This window comes from Ctenopharyngodon idella, chromosome 3 (genome assembly GCF_019924925.1).
Source record: "Ctenopharyngodon idella isolate HZGC_01 chromosome 3, HZGC01, whole genome shotgun sequence".
NCBI lineage: Eukaryota > Metazoa > Chordata > Actinopteri > Cypriniformes > Xenocyprididae > Ctenopharyngodon > Ctenopharyngodon idella.
This window is the reverse complement of record NC_067222.1, coordinates 10,752,702-10,771,645: the sequence shown is the minus strand read 5'-3', so window position 1 is coordinate 10,771,645 and position 18,944 is coordinate 10,752,702. Positions and strand designations below refer to the sequence as shown.

Here is an 18,944-nt window from a genome sequence, read left to right as displayed (position 1 = left end):
TATATATACTCACATATACTCACATAATATATACATAACGGCAGATGATACAAAAAAAGCTGTATACTGTATTATATATTGACGCACGCTTTGAGGTATTGTGATGTTTGATGTACTCGTGAGTGTTTGTCTCTTTAAGTATCTGTCGTCTGTGGGAATATGGCGGAAACAAGCGAATCTTCAGATGCTGGTGAGTGAAAATAAACCCAGAATAAATTCATACCGTCGCAGTGAAATAATCCAGAATGACCGCGAGTTTCATTCAGCAGGATCGTTTGATTCAGTCCTGATGGATCGTGAGAATAGCGGTTTACTGCAGGACAGTTAAAGGGACACTGACTTTAAAGTCATTTTCATGTCGAGCAATATTGCTTTATAATGATCGTAATAGTCTTATTGAGGACTGTTTACTCCGAGAGATCCAGCTAATTATTTAATTCTGTTGAAATCACATATGAAAATACCCATTTGAAATGAATTATGTCATCACGAATCCTGAGAAAAAAAAAAAATCGTGTTAATCCTGTTCATTTATTTAGGCTACCTATAATATATGTTTATTTATTTAAATATTTTATTTATTTGAATCCTTTTTATTTCAAATATATTTATGTTTTTACACCAACTTTATTTTAATCGAAATCATGTCCTATTATTTATTTAAATACATTTGATTTAAAAATTACATATTTTTTTATTTTAATCATGTTTCTGTTATTTGAATCAATTGTTTATATTTAAAGTTTTGTTTATTTTAATCGTATTTTATCACGTTTATTAATTTATTATTTTTTTTATCTTTTTTTTTTTTTTTTTTTGTTAATTAAAGCTGCAGTCCGTAAATTATATTTGGTTTAAAAAATATCCAAAATAATTTTTTAAGCAAGTATATAACCAGCCAGTGTTAAAAACTATCTTCTTACCTTAGCTCGATTCACAGCGGTAAGCTTGTAATAACTGCTTGGTACTGGTGGGTTTCCGCGGGAAATTCGAGCATGCAGCCATTCGTCTTTGCGTCATTACGTCGCGTCTGTTTACATAGCCTAAAGAACAAGTCCCAGCTAGAAGGCTAAATCACACGTGAGGATGGCAGATCATTTATAGCCTTTCCTCACAGCAGCTGCAATAATTAAACTTATCATTTTGATGGTGGATTGTAATCCAGAAAGATCCAAATGACAATCATCAGTGACAACTGGAGATTCACTCGTAGGGCCAGCCCAAGCTTTTATGGGGCCCTAAGCAGAATTTTATTTGGGGGCCCCTCAGTTAAAATAACTTAAACAGTATTTTCTTATATAAAAAATAAATGCAAATGTACAAAATGGACAATATTAAATACTTAAATAATGACATAAAATTAAAAGTTCAGATGGACCTGTAGGAAGATAACAATAATAAATTTATTAACATTAAAGGAATAGTTCACCCAAAAATGAAAATTCTTTCATCATTTACTCGCTCTCAAGTTTTTTTTAAACCTGAATGAATTTCTTTCTTCTGCTGAACACAAAATAAGATATTTTGAAGAATGTGGGTTGCTGGTCACCAACTCTTTGGTTACCCAAGAAAGAAATTAATAGAGGTTTGGAACAAAATGAGAGTGAATAAAAAATGACTGGATTTTCATTTTTGGGTGAACCATCCCTTTAAGGACAAGGGCAGCATGTTTACTATTAGGTGGCTGTTACTTTAAGACCTGCACACATCTAAAATACAGACATGCATCCGATTTTTTCACTTTAGACATAGTGGTAAAAATAATGGCAATTAGATTATTTTCCAAAATCGCTTTCAAGACTACAATCTGTGATTCTGAAGTACAGTATCCACAACGATGCGGTGACTGACAGCAAACATTAGATTAAAATATTCTAAATAATTCAAGTTTGTACTGTCGGGTTACTTTTGAAACATTTGATGAAACTGAAATTCTCAATTTAAAATGAAAATGTAATTTTTTTTCAAAGATAAAGGACAAAATATGTTTGCAGTTACTTATTAACAAGGTCACAGTCAGGTATATTTAATAAAAACAAGACTAGCACAAAAAAAAATCTAGCTTGTATTGTTGTGTTACTTTCATCCCACCTGACGGGGTCGAAAGTAACAATGTGCAATTTATGTTCAAAGTGAAATTATACTGAAGCCGTTCTACATTTGTACAAAATATTGGCATTGATAGACCACACCTGTGAGTTATTGACCACAGCAAAAATATATCACTGTCTAAAACATTATCTTTTAAAATTACATTTTTGTGAAAAATGGTACTTTCGTCCCTGCTCTCCCCTAATCTGCACTGAGGAGTCGTGTCGATGCACAACCCACGTAAAGATAATAATTATGCAAATAACTACAATTGCAGGTTTCAAACAGAGATGGCGACAAAGAGGCAAAACTTATGGACTGCAGCTTTATTATAGATTTAGTTTTTCTCTAAACAGTTTTCCAGACCCCTGCTATATAACAGTTTTGTGACGGTTGTTGCTGTTTTGACTGTTTCATCTCAGACGCTTCCTCTGAAGTCCGGATGGTTCTGTTGGGTCAGACGGGATCAGGCAGGAGTTCGGCTGGAAACACCATCCTGGGCCGATCCGCTTTCTGGACGGACGTCTCGTCCGTGTCCGTCACCAGCCACTGCCAGCGTGCGGGGGGTGTAGTGGATGGGCGGAGCCTGCGGGTGATTGACACTCCGGGGTTCTTCCACACCTGCATGAGCCATGATGAGGTCCGTGCGGAGCTGAGCAGGTGTGTGGATCTGTCGGCGCCCGGACCACACGTGTTCCTGCTACTGCTGCGGGCCGGACGGATAACGCGCGAGGGCAGCGCCGCTCTCGACTGGATCCGTGCCGCATTCGGACCGCAGGCGCTCCAGTTCACCGTAGTTCTGATCACGTGGGGCGACGCGCTCGGGCCGAAACCCGCCGAGGACTTCCTAAAGGAGAGCACGGAATTATGGGAGTTTGTGTGCGAGTGTGCGGGCGGCTTTCACGTTTTTGAAAACGCTAAAGGTATTTCACCACATAACTAATTGATAACTTAATTTTTAGGTAATTAATTAATAATGAATTATACAGATAATATGAATATATCCAACTTTATTGGCATACATACAGTATTACTCACGTAAAGCGATATATACCATGTAACAAATCTCAGCTGCTAGATTGTCTTCACAACATGTAACTATATTATCGTACATATATATAGGCTAAGTATCGCACAGCACTTTATATAAAATTGTATACATACATACATATATATATATATATATATATATATATATATATATATTTGAAAGTTTGGAAACGGTAAGATTTTTAATGTTTTAAAAAGATATTTTGTCTGCTCACCAAGGCTGCATTTATTTAATTAAAAATACAGTAAAAACAGTAATATTGTGAAATATTATTACAATTTAAAATAACTGTTTTCTGTTTGAATATATTTTATAAAGTAATTTATTCTTGTGTTGGCAAAGCTGAATTTTCAGCATCATTACTCCAGTCTTCAGTGTCACATGATCCTTCAGAAATCATTCTAATATGATGATTTGATGCTCAAGAAACATTTATTGTGTACAATTGTACAAAATATTTGTGTACAATATTTTTTTTTCAGGATTCTTTGATGAATAGAAAGTTATAAATGTCTTTACTGTCACTTTTGATCGATTTAATGCATCCTTGCTAAATAAATAATTAATTTCTTTTAAAAAAAAAAAATGTTACAAAAGCTTTGTATTTCAGATAAATGCTGTTCTTTTGAACTTTCTATTCATCAAAGAATCCTGAAAAAGAAATATTGTACACAAATGTTTTGTACAATTGTACACAATAAATGTTTTTTGATCATCAAATCATCATATTAGAATGATTTGCATGACAAAATTCGCATTTAGGAGATATAAGCATTCAAAACTTACAGTCGCTCACTTCCGCTAAAATGGATCACGGATTTTCATGACATCACATCGCACTGTTTCTCTTCAAATGTTCTGTCCAATCAAATGCCTTCTAGAATCTGAAGTCCCGCCTCCTCCTACACTCTTACAGACGCTAAAGCTGCGGCTGTAATCGGTCATTTGTTCACTATAAAGTGATCTATAAAGAGAATAGTGAACGATTCAGACAGTGTAAATATGCTTTCCTTTGAAGTCCGTTTTCGCGTTAGTGTCACATGAACCGCCGCAGCGCGAACAGTCTGCTCCGGTCCAGAGACACGAGAGCACAGAATGGATCATATGCACGAGTCGGCACAGACCACAAAACGTATCGGACCCATTTGAATTCTGCACAGAATGCTGTATATAAGCGATATAAAGGAGATTATGAGGAGAAACGGTTAGAGATTAGAAGGAAACTGAGGTTTCACACAGTCTAACGGCTCTGGCCCAGCTGTAACATAAACGAAACGCTATTGGCTATTTTTTTTTAAAAAAGGAGGCAGGGCTGTTCAATATATCGCCCTGTCTTCCTGTTTCAGTTGAAATTACGTCAACACTGAATAATGCTGCATGTTCCAACACTCTTCAGTGGGCCTTTAAATTAGGACACTGTAAAGCGATCTCTACTATATAGCAAATCTCAACTGCTTAAATGTTTATCTCTATATTATCTCCAGCATGAAGATATTAACATCATGATTTTCTGTAAAGCTGCTTTGAAACAAAGAGTGTTGTTAAAAGTGCTATATAAATAAATTTGACCTGACTAAAGGTCACGAGGAGAGGTCGCAGGTCACCGAGCTGCTGAAGAAGATCGATCTGTTGATTCAGCGTAACGCAGGAGCACATTACACCGGAGACATGCTGCTGCAGGCCGAGAGCGCCGTACGCCACATGCAGCAGAGGATTCTGGGAGAAGAACAGGAGGAGGGGGATGAAGAGGTGAAGAAGAGGGCAGAGCGCCTGTTCTGGTATGAGCTGCTCAGCGCTGTGGGCCGCGGTGCCGTGGAAGCGTCCGGCGTGATGGAGAAAGGGAAGGGCAAAGGGAAGAAGGTCAAAGCCGTGCAGAGGGTGGCGGCCATCGCCTCCACGCCGCTGTCAATCACAACCGCTGCTAAAGTGATGGGCGGAGCCGTGAGAGAGGGAACAAAAGTACTGTACAAACACAAGAAGACACTCCTGCACTAACACACACAAACACACATTTAAATGCTCCCTTCTGATTTAGGGGTTAAAAAGATGTGACATTTTCTTCATGATTACTTTAATGATAACGTCTGTTCAAACATCATAATTGTCTGATTGACTTCATGAACTGAAAATAAATACCCGTGACCCGCAGACTGACGCAAATGTGTGTTTTTGTGCTCATTCGCTCTCATGAACACAAGCTTCTGCTCCGCAGAAAGAGAAACAGTTTATTGACATGCTTTATAAAACACACTTTATAAAAACGAGGATAGATAAACTGTCCATCTTCATATAAGCTAATTAAAAAATCATTATGATATTGCCAGACATCTGTTAGATGTCATTCTCAGACTGAAATGTGGTTTATACAAACATTCATGATTTTCGCTGGTGTATTGGCACTCAAACACATAAAGATCCCAATCAAACGTCCCTTAACAGAATGCAAGAACATTGCATAGGTGGTGATGATAAACAACAAAATCATTTATCAAATTAACTACAGAAAAAAAAACTAAACAAGACTGTTAGAATAAAAGAGAAACAAAGCTATGAACCGAAGAATGTGGAGTGTTACACACACTCACTCACTCAAACACACACACAGACACACACTTTCTTTATGAACAGAAACATTAAGGCATCAAATACGAGACTCGTCCAGCAGATCTGATCACTGTAAGGCACGATTACACCGCAGACGCACATGCAGCTCACACAAAAGAACTACAGTGGCAGACGGCAATGATGTCACTGGTGGGCGTGGTCTATCGAAGGGGTGGGGCCTGATCCAATAACTCACACTGGCATTGGCAGTGTCATCTTTCCACTTCCTCTCAGCACTGCAGAGAAAGCGAGAGACAGACAGATGAGTATTAATTAAAAAAAAATAATTAAAATCGAAAGTGTGTGAAGTCTGCTGACCTCTGGTGAAGTAGAGATAGAAGAAGTCACAGTAGAAGATGGTCTGGACGACGCCGGACACCACAGCGATCTGGTCGAAGAATCCCTCCACGTGATAGCGCCACACCCAGTTACCGAGGTAAAGAGTGCGGTACAGACCCAGGAAGAACAGGTAGTGTGTGGTGATGGACTCGGCCTCACCTGTCTTAGTGATCATGAACAGCTGCGGCAGGATGGCCACCGACTCCAGATAGATGGAGAACGTCCACATAATCTACACAAACACATCCATGATTACACAGCGGTCAAAGTCAATCAGTGAGAGTGATGGATGGAACGATAGACAGATAGATAGAATGACAGATATATAGACAGACAAACAGATACATAGATAGATAGACAGAAGGACAGATAGAATGACAGATACAGACAGACAGATAGATAGATAGATAGACAGACAGACAGGCAGACAGACAGAACGACAGATAGACAGACGGACAAATAGACAAACAGACAGATAGATAGACGGACATGTAGACAGACAGACAGACAGACAGTCAGACAGACAGACAGATAGACAGTCAGACGGAAAGATAGATACATATACAGATAGACGGACAGATATATAGACAGAGAGACAGACAAACAGATAGACATATAGATAGACGGACAATTAGACAGACGGACAGATAGATAGAAAGATAGACGGAAAGATAGATACATATACAGATAGATGGACAGATATATAGACAGAGAGACAGACAGACAGATAGACATATAGACGGACAGACAGATATATAGACAAACAAATGGACAGACAGAAACAGATAGACAGACAAGACAGATAGACAGACAGATAGACAGATGGACATAGATAGATAGATAGATAGATAGATAAATAGATAGATAGATAGATAGATAGATAGATAGATAGATAGATAGACGGACAATTAGACAGACGGACAGATAGATAGAAAGATAGACGGGAAAGATAGACAGATACATATACAGACAGACAGTCAGACAGATAGATAGACAGTCAGACAGATAGACAGATAGACAGACAGACAGACAGATAGACAGTCAGACAGATAGACAGTCAAACAGATAGATAGACAGTCAGACAGACAGACAGACAGTCAGACAGATAGACAGTCAGACAGACAGATATATAGACAGATAGACAGTCAGACAGACAGATAGATAGACAGACAGACAGATATATAGACAGACAGACAGACATATAGACAGATAGACAGTCAGACATACAGACGGACAGACAGACAGTCAGATATATAGACAGACAGATATATAGACAGATAGACAGTCAGACAGACAGACAGACAGTCAGACAGACAGACAGACAGACAGACAGTCAGTCAGACAGACAGTCAGACAGACAGACAGACAGTCAGACAGACAGATATATAGACAGTCAGACAGATAGACAGAAACTGTAAAACTCTGAATTCTGACCTCCAGCGGCGTAAAGGCATAGTTCTCCAGGAACGACAGGCCAGCCACCGGCACCAGCAGGAACTCCACACGGAACGAATCGCTCTCAGAGTCGTATGAGTTCCTGAAGCGAAAGTAGATGAGGCTGACAGTGGCGTAAGCCAAGACCAGATACACCACCTGAGAGACAGACAGGCAGACAGAGAGACAGACGTCTGGATGTGATTCAGGCTTTTTTCTGTACATCATAAATTATGCATGTCTCAGAGCGGCAGATGAAACGCAATAAACGTTGTCATGTTATCTTGCGTTCAATGCTGATGTTTGGGAACACAATTGTGTGAGATGGTTGTTTTCCATCAACAACTGAAGCGATTCATTTTTCAAAAATGATTTTTAAAAATGTTTGGACCTCGTCGTCTATACAAACATACCTCTCGCTCTCCAATATTTTTTGATCACATGATCTGTTGAGGCAAAGTCACATGACTTTATTGTTGCGCAATAAGGGATTTATTCGGTAAACATGTTTCCATCATAGTTAATGTGCATGTATTTTTATCAGATAAAAAAAAATTATCCACCTCAATTGAGTGCACATTTTTAGATAGATCTATGCATTTCCATTCAGCGTTTTGATTCTGAGTTCGATCCAGAGTGACTTTCCCTGGGATTCAAACCCACGACCTGGTGTTGCAAGCGCTGCAGGAACAGTTTGAGTGTTTGTGATTTGAAGGCTTCGGTAAACTAGTTGTGGGTGTGTCATGAACATTATTTCCTACAGCTTGACTGTGAGTTTTACATTAGTTTAAACAAACAATAATAGATGAATTAACTATAATAACAATTCAGTGCAAACATCTACACACTCACGACAGTTTAAAGATCAGCTGTGTGTGTGTGTCTTTTATGGAAGCCCCTCTTCGTCATATAAGAAAAAAAATCATGCTTCGGTAAATCATAATTATAACAAAAAGTCGAAATGATGTAATAAAAGATTAAATTATGAAATACTCAATTTATGAGATAAAAAGTCAGTTATGACAACAAGTTAAAAATGTAGATACCAAGTCATTGAGATAAAAAGTAGAAATTATGAGATTATGACATAAAACATGTAAAATTATGACTTAGTATCTCATAATTTCAACTTTATATCAAAAGTATGACTTCATAATTTTTACTTTTTTATATCAAATAATGATGACTGTATCTCATAATTTATACTTTTTCTCATAATTATGACTTTAATAATTCTTTATTTAATTAATAATAATTATTTATTTAATAATAATTTATTATGACTTAGTATTTCATAATTTCAACATACGCCATTTATGCTTTTTATCTGATAATTATGATTTAGTGTTTCATAATTTCTACTTTGTATCTGATAATTATGACTCATAATCTACACTTTATATATCAAAATTATGACTTAGTATCTCATAATCTATACTTTATATATCGTAATTATGTGATAAAAAGTTTAAATTATGAAATACTCAAATTATGATAAAAAGTCAATTATGAGATAAAAAGTTTCGAATTTTAGATACCAAAATTTAGATACCAAGTTGTTGAAATAAAAAGTAAAAAATTATGAGATATTAAGTCATTCTGACATAAACATTCAAAATTATGACTTAGTATCTCATAATTTCAACTTTAGATCAAATAATTATGACTTTGTATCTCATAATTGATACTTTTTCTCATAATTATTTTGACTTAGTATTTCATAATTTCAACTTTATTTCATAAAATTATGACTGTCATAATTTAAACATATGTTGTTAATGCTTTTTATCTGATAATTATGACTTAGTTTCATAATTTCTATTTTTTATCTCATAATCATGACTTACTTAGTATCTCATAATCTATACTTTATATATCGTAATTATGACTTTTTGAGTTATGAGTATCTCGATTTATACGTTTTATATAATAATTATGACTTAGTATCTCATAAACTAAACTTTTTTATATTGTAATTATGACTTAGTATCTCAATTTATGCTTTTTATATCATGATTATTACTTTGTGTCATATTTAGGATTTACCAAAGCATGATTTTTCCCATTATGTGGCCCAAATGAGCTTCCATAGTCTTTACCTTCATGACAGTGTTGTAGATGGAGATGAAGGCAGTGAACAGGTCCAGATATCTGGTGGTGAAGACCAGCGCGAACAGCACCTGAGACTTCCCAGAAATACCTGAAAGACACAACAACAAACTTAAGAACAGATGAGAATACAACAGACTCATAAACGCCAAGAGGATCTCGAGTTCCTCAAGGAACCCCTGAAGAACTTGCGTAGACACTGCAATCAGCTGCCACGTAAACACAATAAAAAACTTCGCCTTAACAAACGCGTAACATTATTTACTGCCCTAACAGTCGCGTTATGCGTCATTTGCGCGTTTAAAGTGTTTCAAGCGTTTTTCACGTGTAAATTAATTCTAAATAAGATCCGCTCCAGTTCTTCACATTCCCGTTCTTCAGTCACTGATGTGCACAATAACATAATAACTACGAAAACACATTACCTGCGCATGATTTGGATCTCCAGATCTTCAGAAACAGAATAATGATGGCGACCAGATGACAAACATCTCCAGACAGTCGGAAGATATTCATCTTATAGATCAGTAATCAGCGCTGGATTTAAACAGTTTTGCAGATGTTCTCAGATCAGATGTTCGTCCTGCAGAAATAATACAAAGTCTTTCTATCTGTTGCTCAGCGCGCGCGCGTTACATCCAGACGGTCTCCGGTTGTTAGCATAAATCTCTAGTTAATATATCAGATATGTAAGCTATAATAGAATCAGTGATCATTTACTGTAACTCTCTGATGGTATCCGCTGGTCTGTGCGCTCGCGCCGCTGATCGGTGACGTGGCTGAAGGTCCGCGAGACCAGGATCCGGGTTTCCTCACGGCGCACGTTCACGACCCGCGTCACACCCCCTGCGGCGCGCGCATTTAAAGAGAACGCGCCTCAGCTAAAAAACAAACTGGGAAGCTGCTTGGGCACTCACAATCGCTAAATTAAATTTAAAATATTGAGATCTGCTAGAATAATTTTAGTTTATGAAGCGACAGTTCCCAGCATTACAGTAAATTCATGTGAAAAAGCAGATTTCACAGTATTTTTCCAGTTTCAACATTTTAGCTATGATAAATAATTATACATAAAAAAAAAAATCTATGTGTGTTTAATATCATGTTGTTTAATAACATGTTTTGGCTTATCAGTCTACTATTTCTACCATAACAGACATATACTGGCCATTCTACAGAACTGATGCAAACTGCTGTCCCTCAACCAAAAACACATTTAAAAAGCATTTAAGTATTCAAATTGTAAATGTTTACTAAGATACTTCTATTATCTATTGAATCCAACAATAATATTTAAAATATCAGTAGGGGAGAGTGGGGTAAATTGAGCCATTTTTTACTTGTGGTCCTCAAGATAAGGGAAAATGAGGCAGAAGTACAATGAAAGTATTTAAAGTAATTTCAGGATGTTTCCTATCATTTTAAATGATCAGAATACATCTATGACAAAGGGCTCTAAAAATATGGCTTCTTATAAAAAAAGTGTTCCTCTGGCTCAATTTACCCCAGGTTAGGTGTAAGTTGAGCCAAGTCAGTAGGTGGGTGTAAACTGATCATCTAACTATCTGAATCAAACCCATGTGAAATTTTAAAGATAATGTACCTATTTTAAAAAGTAATTTAATAATCAAATTTCCTTTTACAAATATTCTTTTTTTAAAGCTAAATTAAACAACATAAAACCAACCAAATGAAGTTGACATTTCAGTATCTTTAATTGTTTGCATTTCTGAAACAATATGTTGAACATCAAAGTTGTAACCTTCCCATAAACAGACTAAACAGAGAGTTTGTTGAGTAAAATTAAATAAAAAACTAAATAAGAATGAATAAATGTCACTGAAACTAATAAACATTTTAGTCAAAAGGTTCTTGACATGGTAGTTTTCCTGCAATGTCGACCATGTTAGGCCATTAGAGACTACAGGTGGAAAGATATAAATGATTAAACATCCTCTGGTTCATATCAGAGAAGGATTTGGTGTACTTGTACACTGTTCCTATCAAATAAACTCGAAAATAAAGATAAACTAAACCAGTTGCGTAATATTACATTGAAATTACACCAGTTTATACTTTAGATTTAACTTAAATTTAGTGCCTTATGGTGGGGTAAGTTAAAACGCTGACTCAATTTACCCCACAGCATGTGGCTCACTTTGCCCCATAGCTGCCATTTTAGGAAAAGCTAGCTAGCTTACCAATTCAGAATAATATTTAGCTAAATGACTTGCATGGTTTTATATGTTTCTAAATCACCAATATGCATCATAAATAGTTTTAGACCTGGACAAATTTGCTTTGATGAAACAGCCATTACATCTGTTATGTTAAAATTTTACTTTGACAAGCCAAAAACAGTTTTTAAAGAAAATAAGCAACTTCCACTCCTCCCATGTGCTTCTTTTCACAGTCTGTCAGAAATGACGGGTGTTTCTAAAATATATGGTCACATGACAATAAAATGGTACAGTTGCCAAGATACAGGGGGTGGGTCAACTTACCCACTGGCTCATCTTACCCTACTTTCCCCTAAGCTTTCAATTGGGAGGTGGCTTAACCCCTAAATTTCAACTTGTGAAAATGATATTGAAATAATTTTTGCAATTCTTTCCATTGTTGTTTTTAAAAATATATTTTTGATTGTTTTTTTTTTTTAAAAGTGAAGTAAAAAAAAAAAAAAAAAAAAAAATTATATTTTATTTTGAAATTATGAAACTTTATGTAAAAAAAAAAAAAAAAAAAAAAAAATGTGCCCCGCATTTTCATGTCATTACCGAAACAGTGTATGTTTTAGTCCATTGGCTGAGACTGATTTTAACCACACTTTCTTTGATCAGGAAATATTCCTGTCCCTCCGTCTCATAGCCTCTCTTTCATAATAGATAGGTACCGTCATTTTAAATGTGTTCAAAAGTCTGAAAATCTGTCTGTAACTTTAAGGAACATCCCTACCAAACACCTTTTTTTCTGCAATTAAGCAAACTTTTTGAGGGGTTAATTTAGTTTTTATGTGTGTACAACTGTTCAGAACTGTGCTAGCTAACCATGTGCTGATTAGCATCTTTGAGCTAGGCTCAAAAGTATCGAAAATTGTCACTACCGAAACAGTCATGACTGAAACCTGTCATCATTGTTTTTTGGGAGTTATTCGATAAAATGTAGTTTTTTTTTCTGTGTACAACTGTTCAAACTGTGCTAGCTAACCATGTGCTGATTAGCATCTTTGAGCTAGGCTCAAAAGTATCGAAAATTGTCACTACCGAAACAGTCATGACTGAAACCTGTCATCATTGTTTTTTGGGAGTTATTCGATAAAATGTAGTTTTTTTTTCTGTGTACAACTGTTCAAACTGTGCTAGCTAACCATGTGCTGATTAGCATCTTTGAGCTAGGCTCAAAAGTATCGAAAATTGTCACTACCGAAACAGTATTGACTGAAACCTGTTATCATTTTTTTTGGGGAGTTATTCGAAAAAATTTAGTTTTTTTTTCTGTGTACAACTGTTCAGAACTGTGCTAGCTAACCATGTGCTGATTAGCATCTTTGAGCTAGGCTCAAAAGTATTAAAAATTGTCACTACCAAAACAGTCATGACTGAAACCTGTCATCATTGTTTTTTGGGGGGTATTCGATAAAATTTAGTTGTTTTTTTTCTGTGTACAACTGTTCAGAACTGTACTAGCTAACCATGTGCTGATTAGCATCTTTGAGCTAGGCTCAAAAGTATCGAAAATTGTCACTACCAAAACAGTCATGACTGAAACCTGTCATCATTGTTTTTTGGGGGTTATTCGATAAAATTTAGTTTTTTTTTTTTCTGCGTACAACTGTTCAGAACTGTACTAGCTAACCATGTGCTGATTAGCATCTTTGAGCTAGGCTCAAAAGTATTGAAAATTGTCACTACCGAAACAGTCATGACTGAAACCTGTCATCATTGTTTTTTGGGAGTTATTCGATAAAATGTAGTTTTTTTTTTTCTGTGTACAACTGTTCAAACTGTGTTAGCTAACCATGTGCTGATTAGCATCTTTGAGCTAGGCTCAAAAGTATCGAAAATTGTCACTATGGAAAGTCACGACCAAAACATGTGGTGAAGTTTCGGTTTTGACATCGTTTTTTGAGTGTTATTCAACAAAATTTAGTTTTTTTTTTCTGCGTACAACTGTCCAGAACTGTACTAGCTAACCATGTCCTCAAAAGTACCTAAAATTGTCACTACTGAAACAGTCATGACCGAAACATGTCATCATTGTTTTGGTAGTGACAAAAGGAAACACATAATCATTTATTTGGGGGAAATAAACAAAATTTTAGTACAGTTATGCAAATCATTAGTATTTTAATATGTTTTAGTGTTTTAGTATGTGTGTTAAATTTCTGTATTGTGATGTGGTCACTACCAACACATTACTGTCACGACTGAAACATGGGATGTTTAGTCAAAAATAAAGTATATTGAATTATCAACTAAGATGTTATTAAAATGGTTTAATAATTTAATAAATTAAATTTGGTTCAATGTATATTCAAACTTAACTTTGAAATCAGTATGATAAACTTTATGCTTTTTACAAAGAAAGAGTGGATTCAAAATACAACAAATCTCACAAATTACACTTAAAATATTGTTAAAATTGTAATTGTTAATGATTTACATGTGAAAACCTTTTAAAAAAAATAGCAAAAACTATATTTACAAGGTAGGTCAATGTAACCCTTCTTATTAAATTATTTATTATTGTGTTATGGTAGTGACAAATTTGGGGAGAGGAAAAATATTCCAAAACTTTCTGATAATACAATATGAGAATTAACTGCACAATTACTAGAAATGTGTACCTTGGATATTATACAATTTGCATACATACAAAATTTGTGGAAAAAGACTTTTTTTTTTCAAGATGTTTCCAACTCTGACTTTGAACCAATCAGTAGAATGGCCCATACAGATATATCTTGTTTGTTTGTACAGATGCTCATCATTATGTAGGTTGGCTTTGTAGGTTTATTTTAGCTTTTCATTCTGTGACCACACAGATCCGCTGCTTTGGCTACATTCAAATCACAGCTTATAAATCTCTCTCTCTCTCTCTCTAAGATTGTATATTTGCATTGTCAAGCATTTGCAGTTCAGCTGCATACAATGTGAATAATGAAAAATATGTCATTTAAAGTAAAATACATCGCTCAAATGGAGCGCAAAATAGTCATAGTGCATAATAAAGTACAAATTAAGTAAAACGGCAGTAGTATGCTATTATGTTGCGATAAACAACTTAAATAAATAAAGCAATTTATTAGATCGTCAAAATAAAGAATGAAAGTGTAGAAGGATAAAGTGGACAGTGTCTATACCAGTGTTTTCCTCTAGAGGACAGTAAAACTCCCTCAAATACTGCATAATACACTCACAAAACATTATGTACATGATATAACACGAAAAACTAATCCAAACAAACAGTCAGACAGACAAGACAAAAGAAAATCACATATAGGCTACTCCAGATCCTAAATGATTTATTTATTTATGGCTCATGCAAGAACCTGTTGTAAAAGCATTACTTTGAGTCAAGCTAACAAAAATATGTTCATAAAACTTTGCTAACGTTATAAGCTACATAAAGTTAGCCTATATAAACGTTATTTCTGACTGTTCTCTAAATGTTTTGAAATGTTTATTCATTTGAAAACATTCTTGGTTATGCAAACATTAAAGGAACATTCCACTTTAACATTTTGTAAACATTAGCCTATAGGAACGTTACTTTTGAATGTTCCTGAACGTTCTGAAACTTAAAATAGTAGCCTAATGTTTAAAAATGGTAGACGAATGTCAGAAAACAAATGTCAGAACTTGTCAGGGAAAAAAAAAAAAAAAAAAACCTTCCATGAACCGATGTAGGCTATAAATAGCCTAACCATTTTGTGCTAACGTTTTGACATTATTAAAGAGCAGATAACTTTGAACAGACATTACTGGAAGAACGTTTGTTCATTGAACACCTTGCCAGAACGTTAGCCAAAGTTCTGAGAACGTTCCCTGTTAGCTGAGCTAATGCCTGTTTGAGATAAATGTGGATGAACTGGGCATTAATACATATTTAGCGCATGATGCTGTTCATCTGTGTTCTCCTGATGTCTGAATGAGAGACGCCGTTTACCTTCAGTGCTGTGAGTCTGTTTAAGCGCTTCGGGTGCGTTTGAATGGCTGGACTGAGTGTCGCGTGTAAACTCAGTGTGACAGAGAGAGGAGCAGTCAACCATTCGGGATCAAATTAGGAAGTTAGCAAAGGTTCTTTCTTACATAACTGTGAAACACCGCAGTAGTGTGCAAAACGGCAGAAAACGAGAGAGTTTCCACACGACTGCGTGAACGGCCACAACACGCAGGACAAGCTACTTAACCGGTGAAAAGAGAGAAAAACACTGGGGAGAGAGAGAAGGACAGCAGTGCGTTCTTGTTTCAGAAGGAAAGGAAAACCTGGAAAACCGAGGGAGACAATGGTATGTCCATCAGAGGTCGTGGGAATTTATCAGGACGCCCAGAGGCGATTACAGGCTATTAATACACACACACACACACACACACACACACACACACTGGCCTCGAACAATCACTCTGTTCTGTTGTGCTGTGTCACTGCCTCACTCTCACAGTAATTTCAGACATGTTTGAGGAGCAGATGTTACAGTAAATCTGAGAATTGTCTTCATATTCATAGAAACAAATGGCACTTAATCCCAGCTAACAGGGAACATTCTCTGTACTTTAGCTAACGTTCTGCCAATGTTCTTCCAGTAACGTTAATAGAACATTCGTTCAAAGTAACCTGGTCTTTAATAATGTTATCAAAATGTAAGCACAAAAACATTCTAAAATGGAACATTCCTTTACAGTTTTTCTAGCATTTGCAAAAACCAAGATTAAACAGTTTTAAAAATATTTTTGGACATTTTGAATGTTCAGAGAACATTTAGAAATAACTTACTGAGAACGTTGGCAAAACGTTCTTAGAATATATTTTTGTTCGCTCAGATTTGGGATGATTGACAGATGTAAAAATGATAAGGATGGAAGTTGTGGGTCTTTAGATTCGTTTTCAGTTCTCTCTCTCATATGAGGGTAAAAGAGCATTAAATTTCTTCCTGACCTCTGCGTCCTTCACCCTCTGACCTCATGCTACCGCCATCGACCCTGTGTGTCTGTGTGTGTGTGGTATTGAGGTTTTGGGTCGTGTCCCGCTTGAGTCAGAGAGGATCACCTGTCTGTCTGAGCGTCTGTCTGTCTCTTTCTCTCTCTGATCTGCAGAGGAGGGATGTTTTATATCCAATCAAAACAAATGAATATAGACTTATTAAACATTTAGTCTCATAACTACCAGTGTAAAGCTGTCTCTGTCATACCTTATTTTAACTTCACATTATGACAGCAGCATTAAGTTTAATTTTTAGGGAAATTTTGCAGGATAAAGGATTCATTGTATGAAGCACCAACACAATCTCATGGAAATACTTAACTCTTTTCCCAGTTGGTGACTAATTCTTACAATCTGCTTAGTTATGTTTGGGGGTGGACCTTCAAAAATCACACACAATTTGGCGTTTTCACCCCCTTGTGAAATAGCAAGGGGTGAAAACTTTCGCCCACACATGGATTCCAAATGAAATGACTGGATTGCATCTGTGAAAATTTGTTCAGCACATCCCACAGATGTTCGACTGGATTGAGATCTGGGGAATTTGGAGGCCAAGTCAACGCCTCAAACTCATTGTTGTGCTCCTGAACCATTTTTGCTTTGTGGCAGTGCACATTATCCTGCTGAAAGAGGTCACAGCCACCAGGGAATACCATTTTCATGAAAGGGTGTACATGGTCTGCAACAATGCTTAGGAAGGTGGTACGTGTCAAAGTAACATTCACACGGACGGCAGGACCCAAGGTTTCCCAGCAGAACATTGCCCAAATCATCACACTGCCTCCGCCAGCGTGCCTTCTTCCCATCCTGGTGCCATGTGTTCGCCAGGTAAGCAACGCGCACGCACCCGGCCATCCATGGGATGTAAAAGAAAACGTGATTCATCAGACCAGACCACCTTCTTCCATTGCTCCATGGTCCAGTTTTAATGCTCACATGTCCACTTGTACTGCTTTCGGTGATGGACAGGGGTCAGCATGGGAACCCTGACTGGTCTGCAGCTATGCAGCCCCATACACAACAAACTGTGATGCACTGTGTATTCTGACACCTTTCTATCAGAACCAGCATTAACTTCTTGAGCAGTTTGAGCTACAGTAGCTCGTCTGTTGGATCGGACCACACGGGCCAGCCTTCGCTCCCCACGTGCATCAATGAGCCTTGGCCGCCCATGACCCTGTCGCCGGTTCACCACTGTTCCTTCCTTGGACCACTTTTGATAGATACTGACCACTGCAGACCGGGAACACCCCACAAGAGCTGCAGTTTTGGAGATGCTCTGACCCAGTCGTCTAGCCATCACAATTTGGCTCTTGTCAATCTCGCTCAAATCCTTATGCTTGCCCATATATATATATATATATATATATGAGTGTGTGTGTGTGTGTGTGTGTGTGTGAATGTATAGATTAAAGTTGCTTTGAGTATGACTTGTGCACTGAAACAACAAGAGCACATTTTTGTTTGTCTTCTTATTAAATACGGCCTCATTCCATGATGTCCTAGCAGGATCCTCTCGTCTCAGCTCGTCTCTCTCTGTATTTTCTCCCACACACACTCCTACTGTCACTCCACGGCTGTCATACGTTCGGATTTGCCCACCTCCTCATTCAGGCCTCCACCGCCAAAAATAAGAGCTCACACAACAACCGTGCATCTCCATAGAAACCATGTAGTCAGCGCTCTAGAATCTCTCAAACGAAATAATCAGGACAGAAATACAGATCAGAGGTCATTAAAGCAACGTTCACAGACATTCAGGTGTTTCTTAGGATGCAAGTTGTGGTGAACCTGTTCATTTTTGTATTTGTAAACATTTTGTTTTCATCAGATAGACTGGAATTTCTCATTTCTGTAGATTCCTCATTTTCTTCACTCTTAAAACTAAATGTTCTTTATTGGTTCCATGAAGAGCCTTTAGCATCCATGGAATCTTTCAATTCCACAAAAGGTTCTTTATAGTGGAAAAAAGATTCTTTAGACTATTAACATTTTCTTCACATTTAAAAAATGGTTCCTTTAAGAACTGATCACTGAAAGGTTCTTTGTGGAACCAAAAATGGTTCTTCTAAGGCATGAGTGTCCAATCCTGCTCTTGGAGGGCCACTGTCCT

General features: G+C 36.7%; 3 protein-coding genes across 3 annotated transcripts; 2 read left to right on the top strand and 1 right to left on the bottom strand.

Moving 5' to 3' along the window:
- LOC127509878 (gastrula zinc finger protein XlCGF52.1-like) overlaps window positions 1–18,944 on the top strand; it is a 298,674-nt gene that overhangs the window by 93,454 nt on the left and 186,276 nt on the right.
- LOC127509996 (GTPase IMAP family member 7-like) lies at window positions 88–5,296 on the top strand. The gene is made up of 3 exons (XM_051889454.1): window positions 88–190; window positions 2,514–3,014; window positions 4,722–5,296. Exons 1-3 carry the CDS (start codon window positions 160–162, stop codon window positions 5,135–5,137), a joined length of 948 nt encoding a protein of 315 aa, XP_051745414.1. The 5' UTR covers window positions 88–159; the 3' UTR covers window positions 5,138–5,296.
- On the bottom strand, window positions 5,348–15,997 carry LOC127510039 (ER lumen protein-retaining receptor 3). 2 transcript variants are annotated; one of them, XM_051889529.1, is made up of 6 exons: window positions 10,349–10,511; window positions 10,054–10,211; window positions 9,619–9,719; window positions 7,520–7,678; window positions 6,065–6,317; window positions 5,348–5,982 (listed from the first exon to the last, which is right to left on the bottom strand). In XM_051889529.1, exons 2-6 carry the CDS (start codon window positions 10,142–10,144, stop codon window positions 5,939–5,941), a joined length of 648 nt encoding a protein of 215 aa, XP_051745489.1. In that variant the 5' UTR covers window positions 10,145–10,211; window positions 10,349–10,511; the 3' UTR covers window positions 5,348–5,938. The 2 variants fall into 2 exon arrangements, with proteins under 2 accessions (XP_051745489.1, XP_051745488.1); XM_051889528.1 differs by lacking the exons at window positions 10,054–10,211; window positions 10,349–10,511 and adding an exon at window positions 15,797–15,997.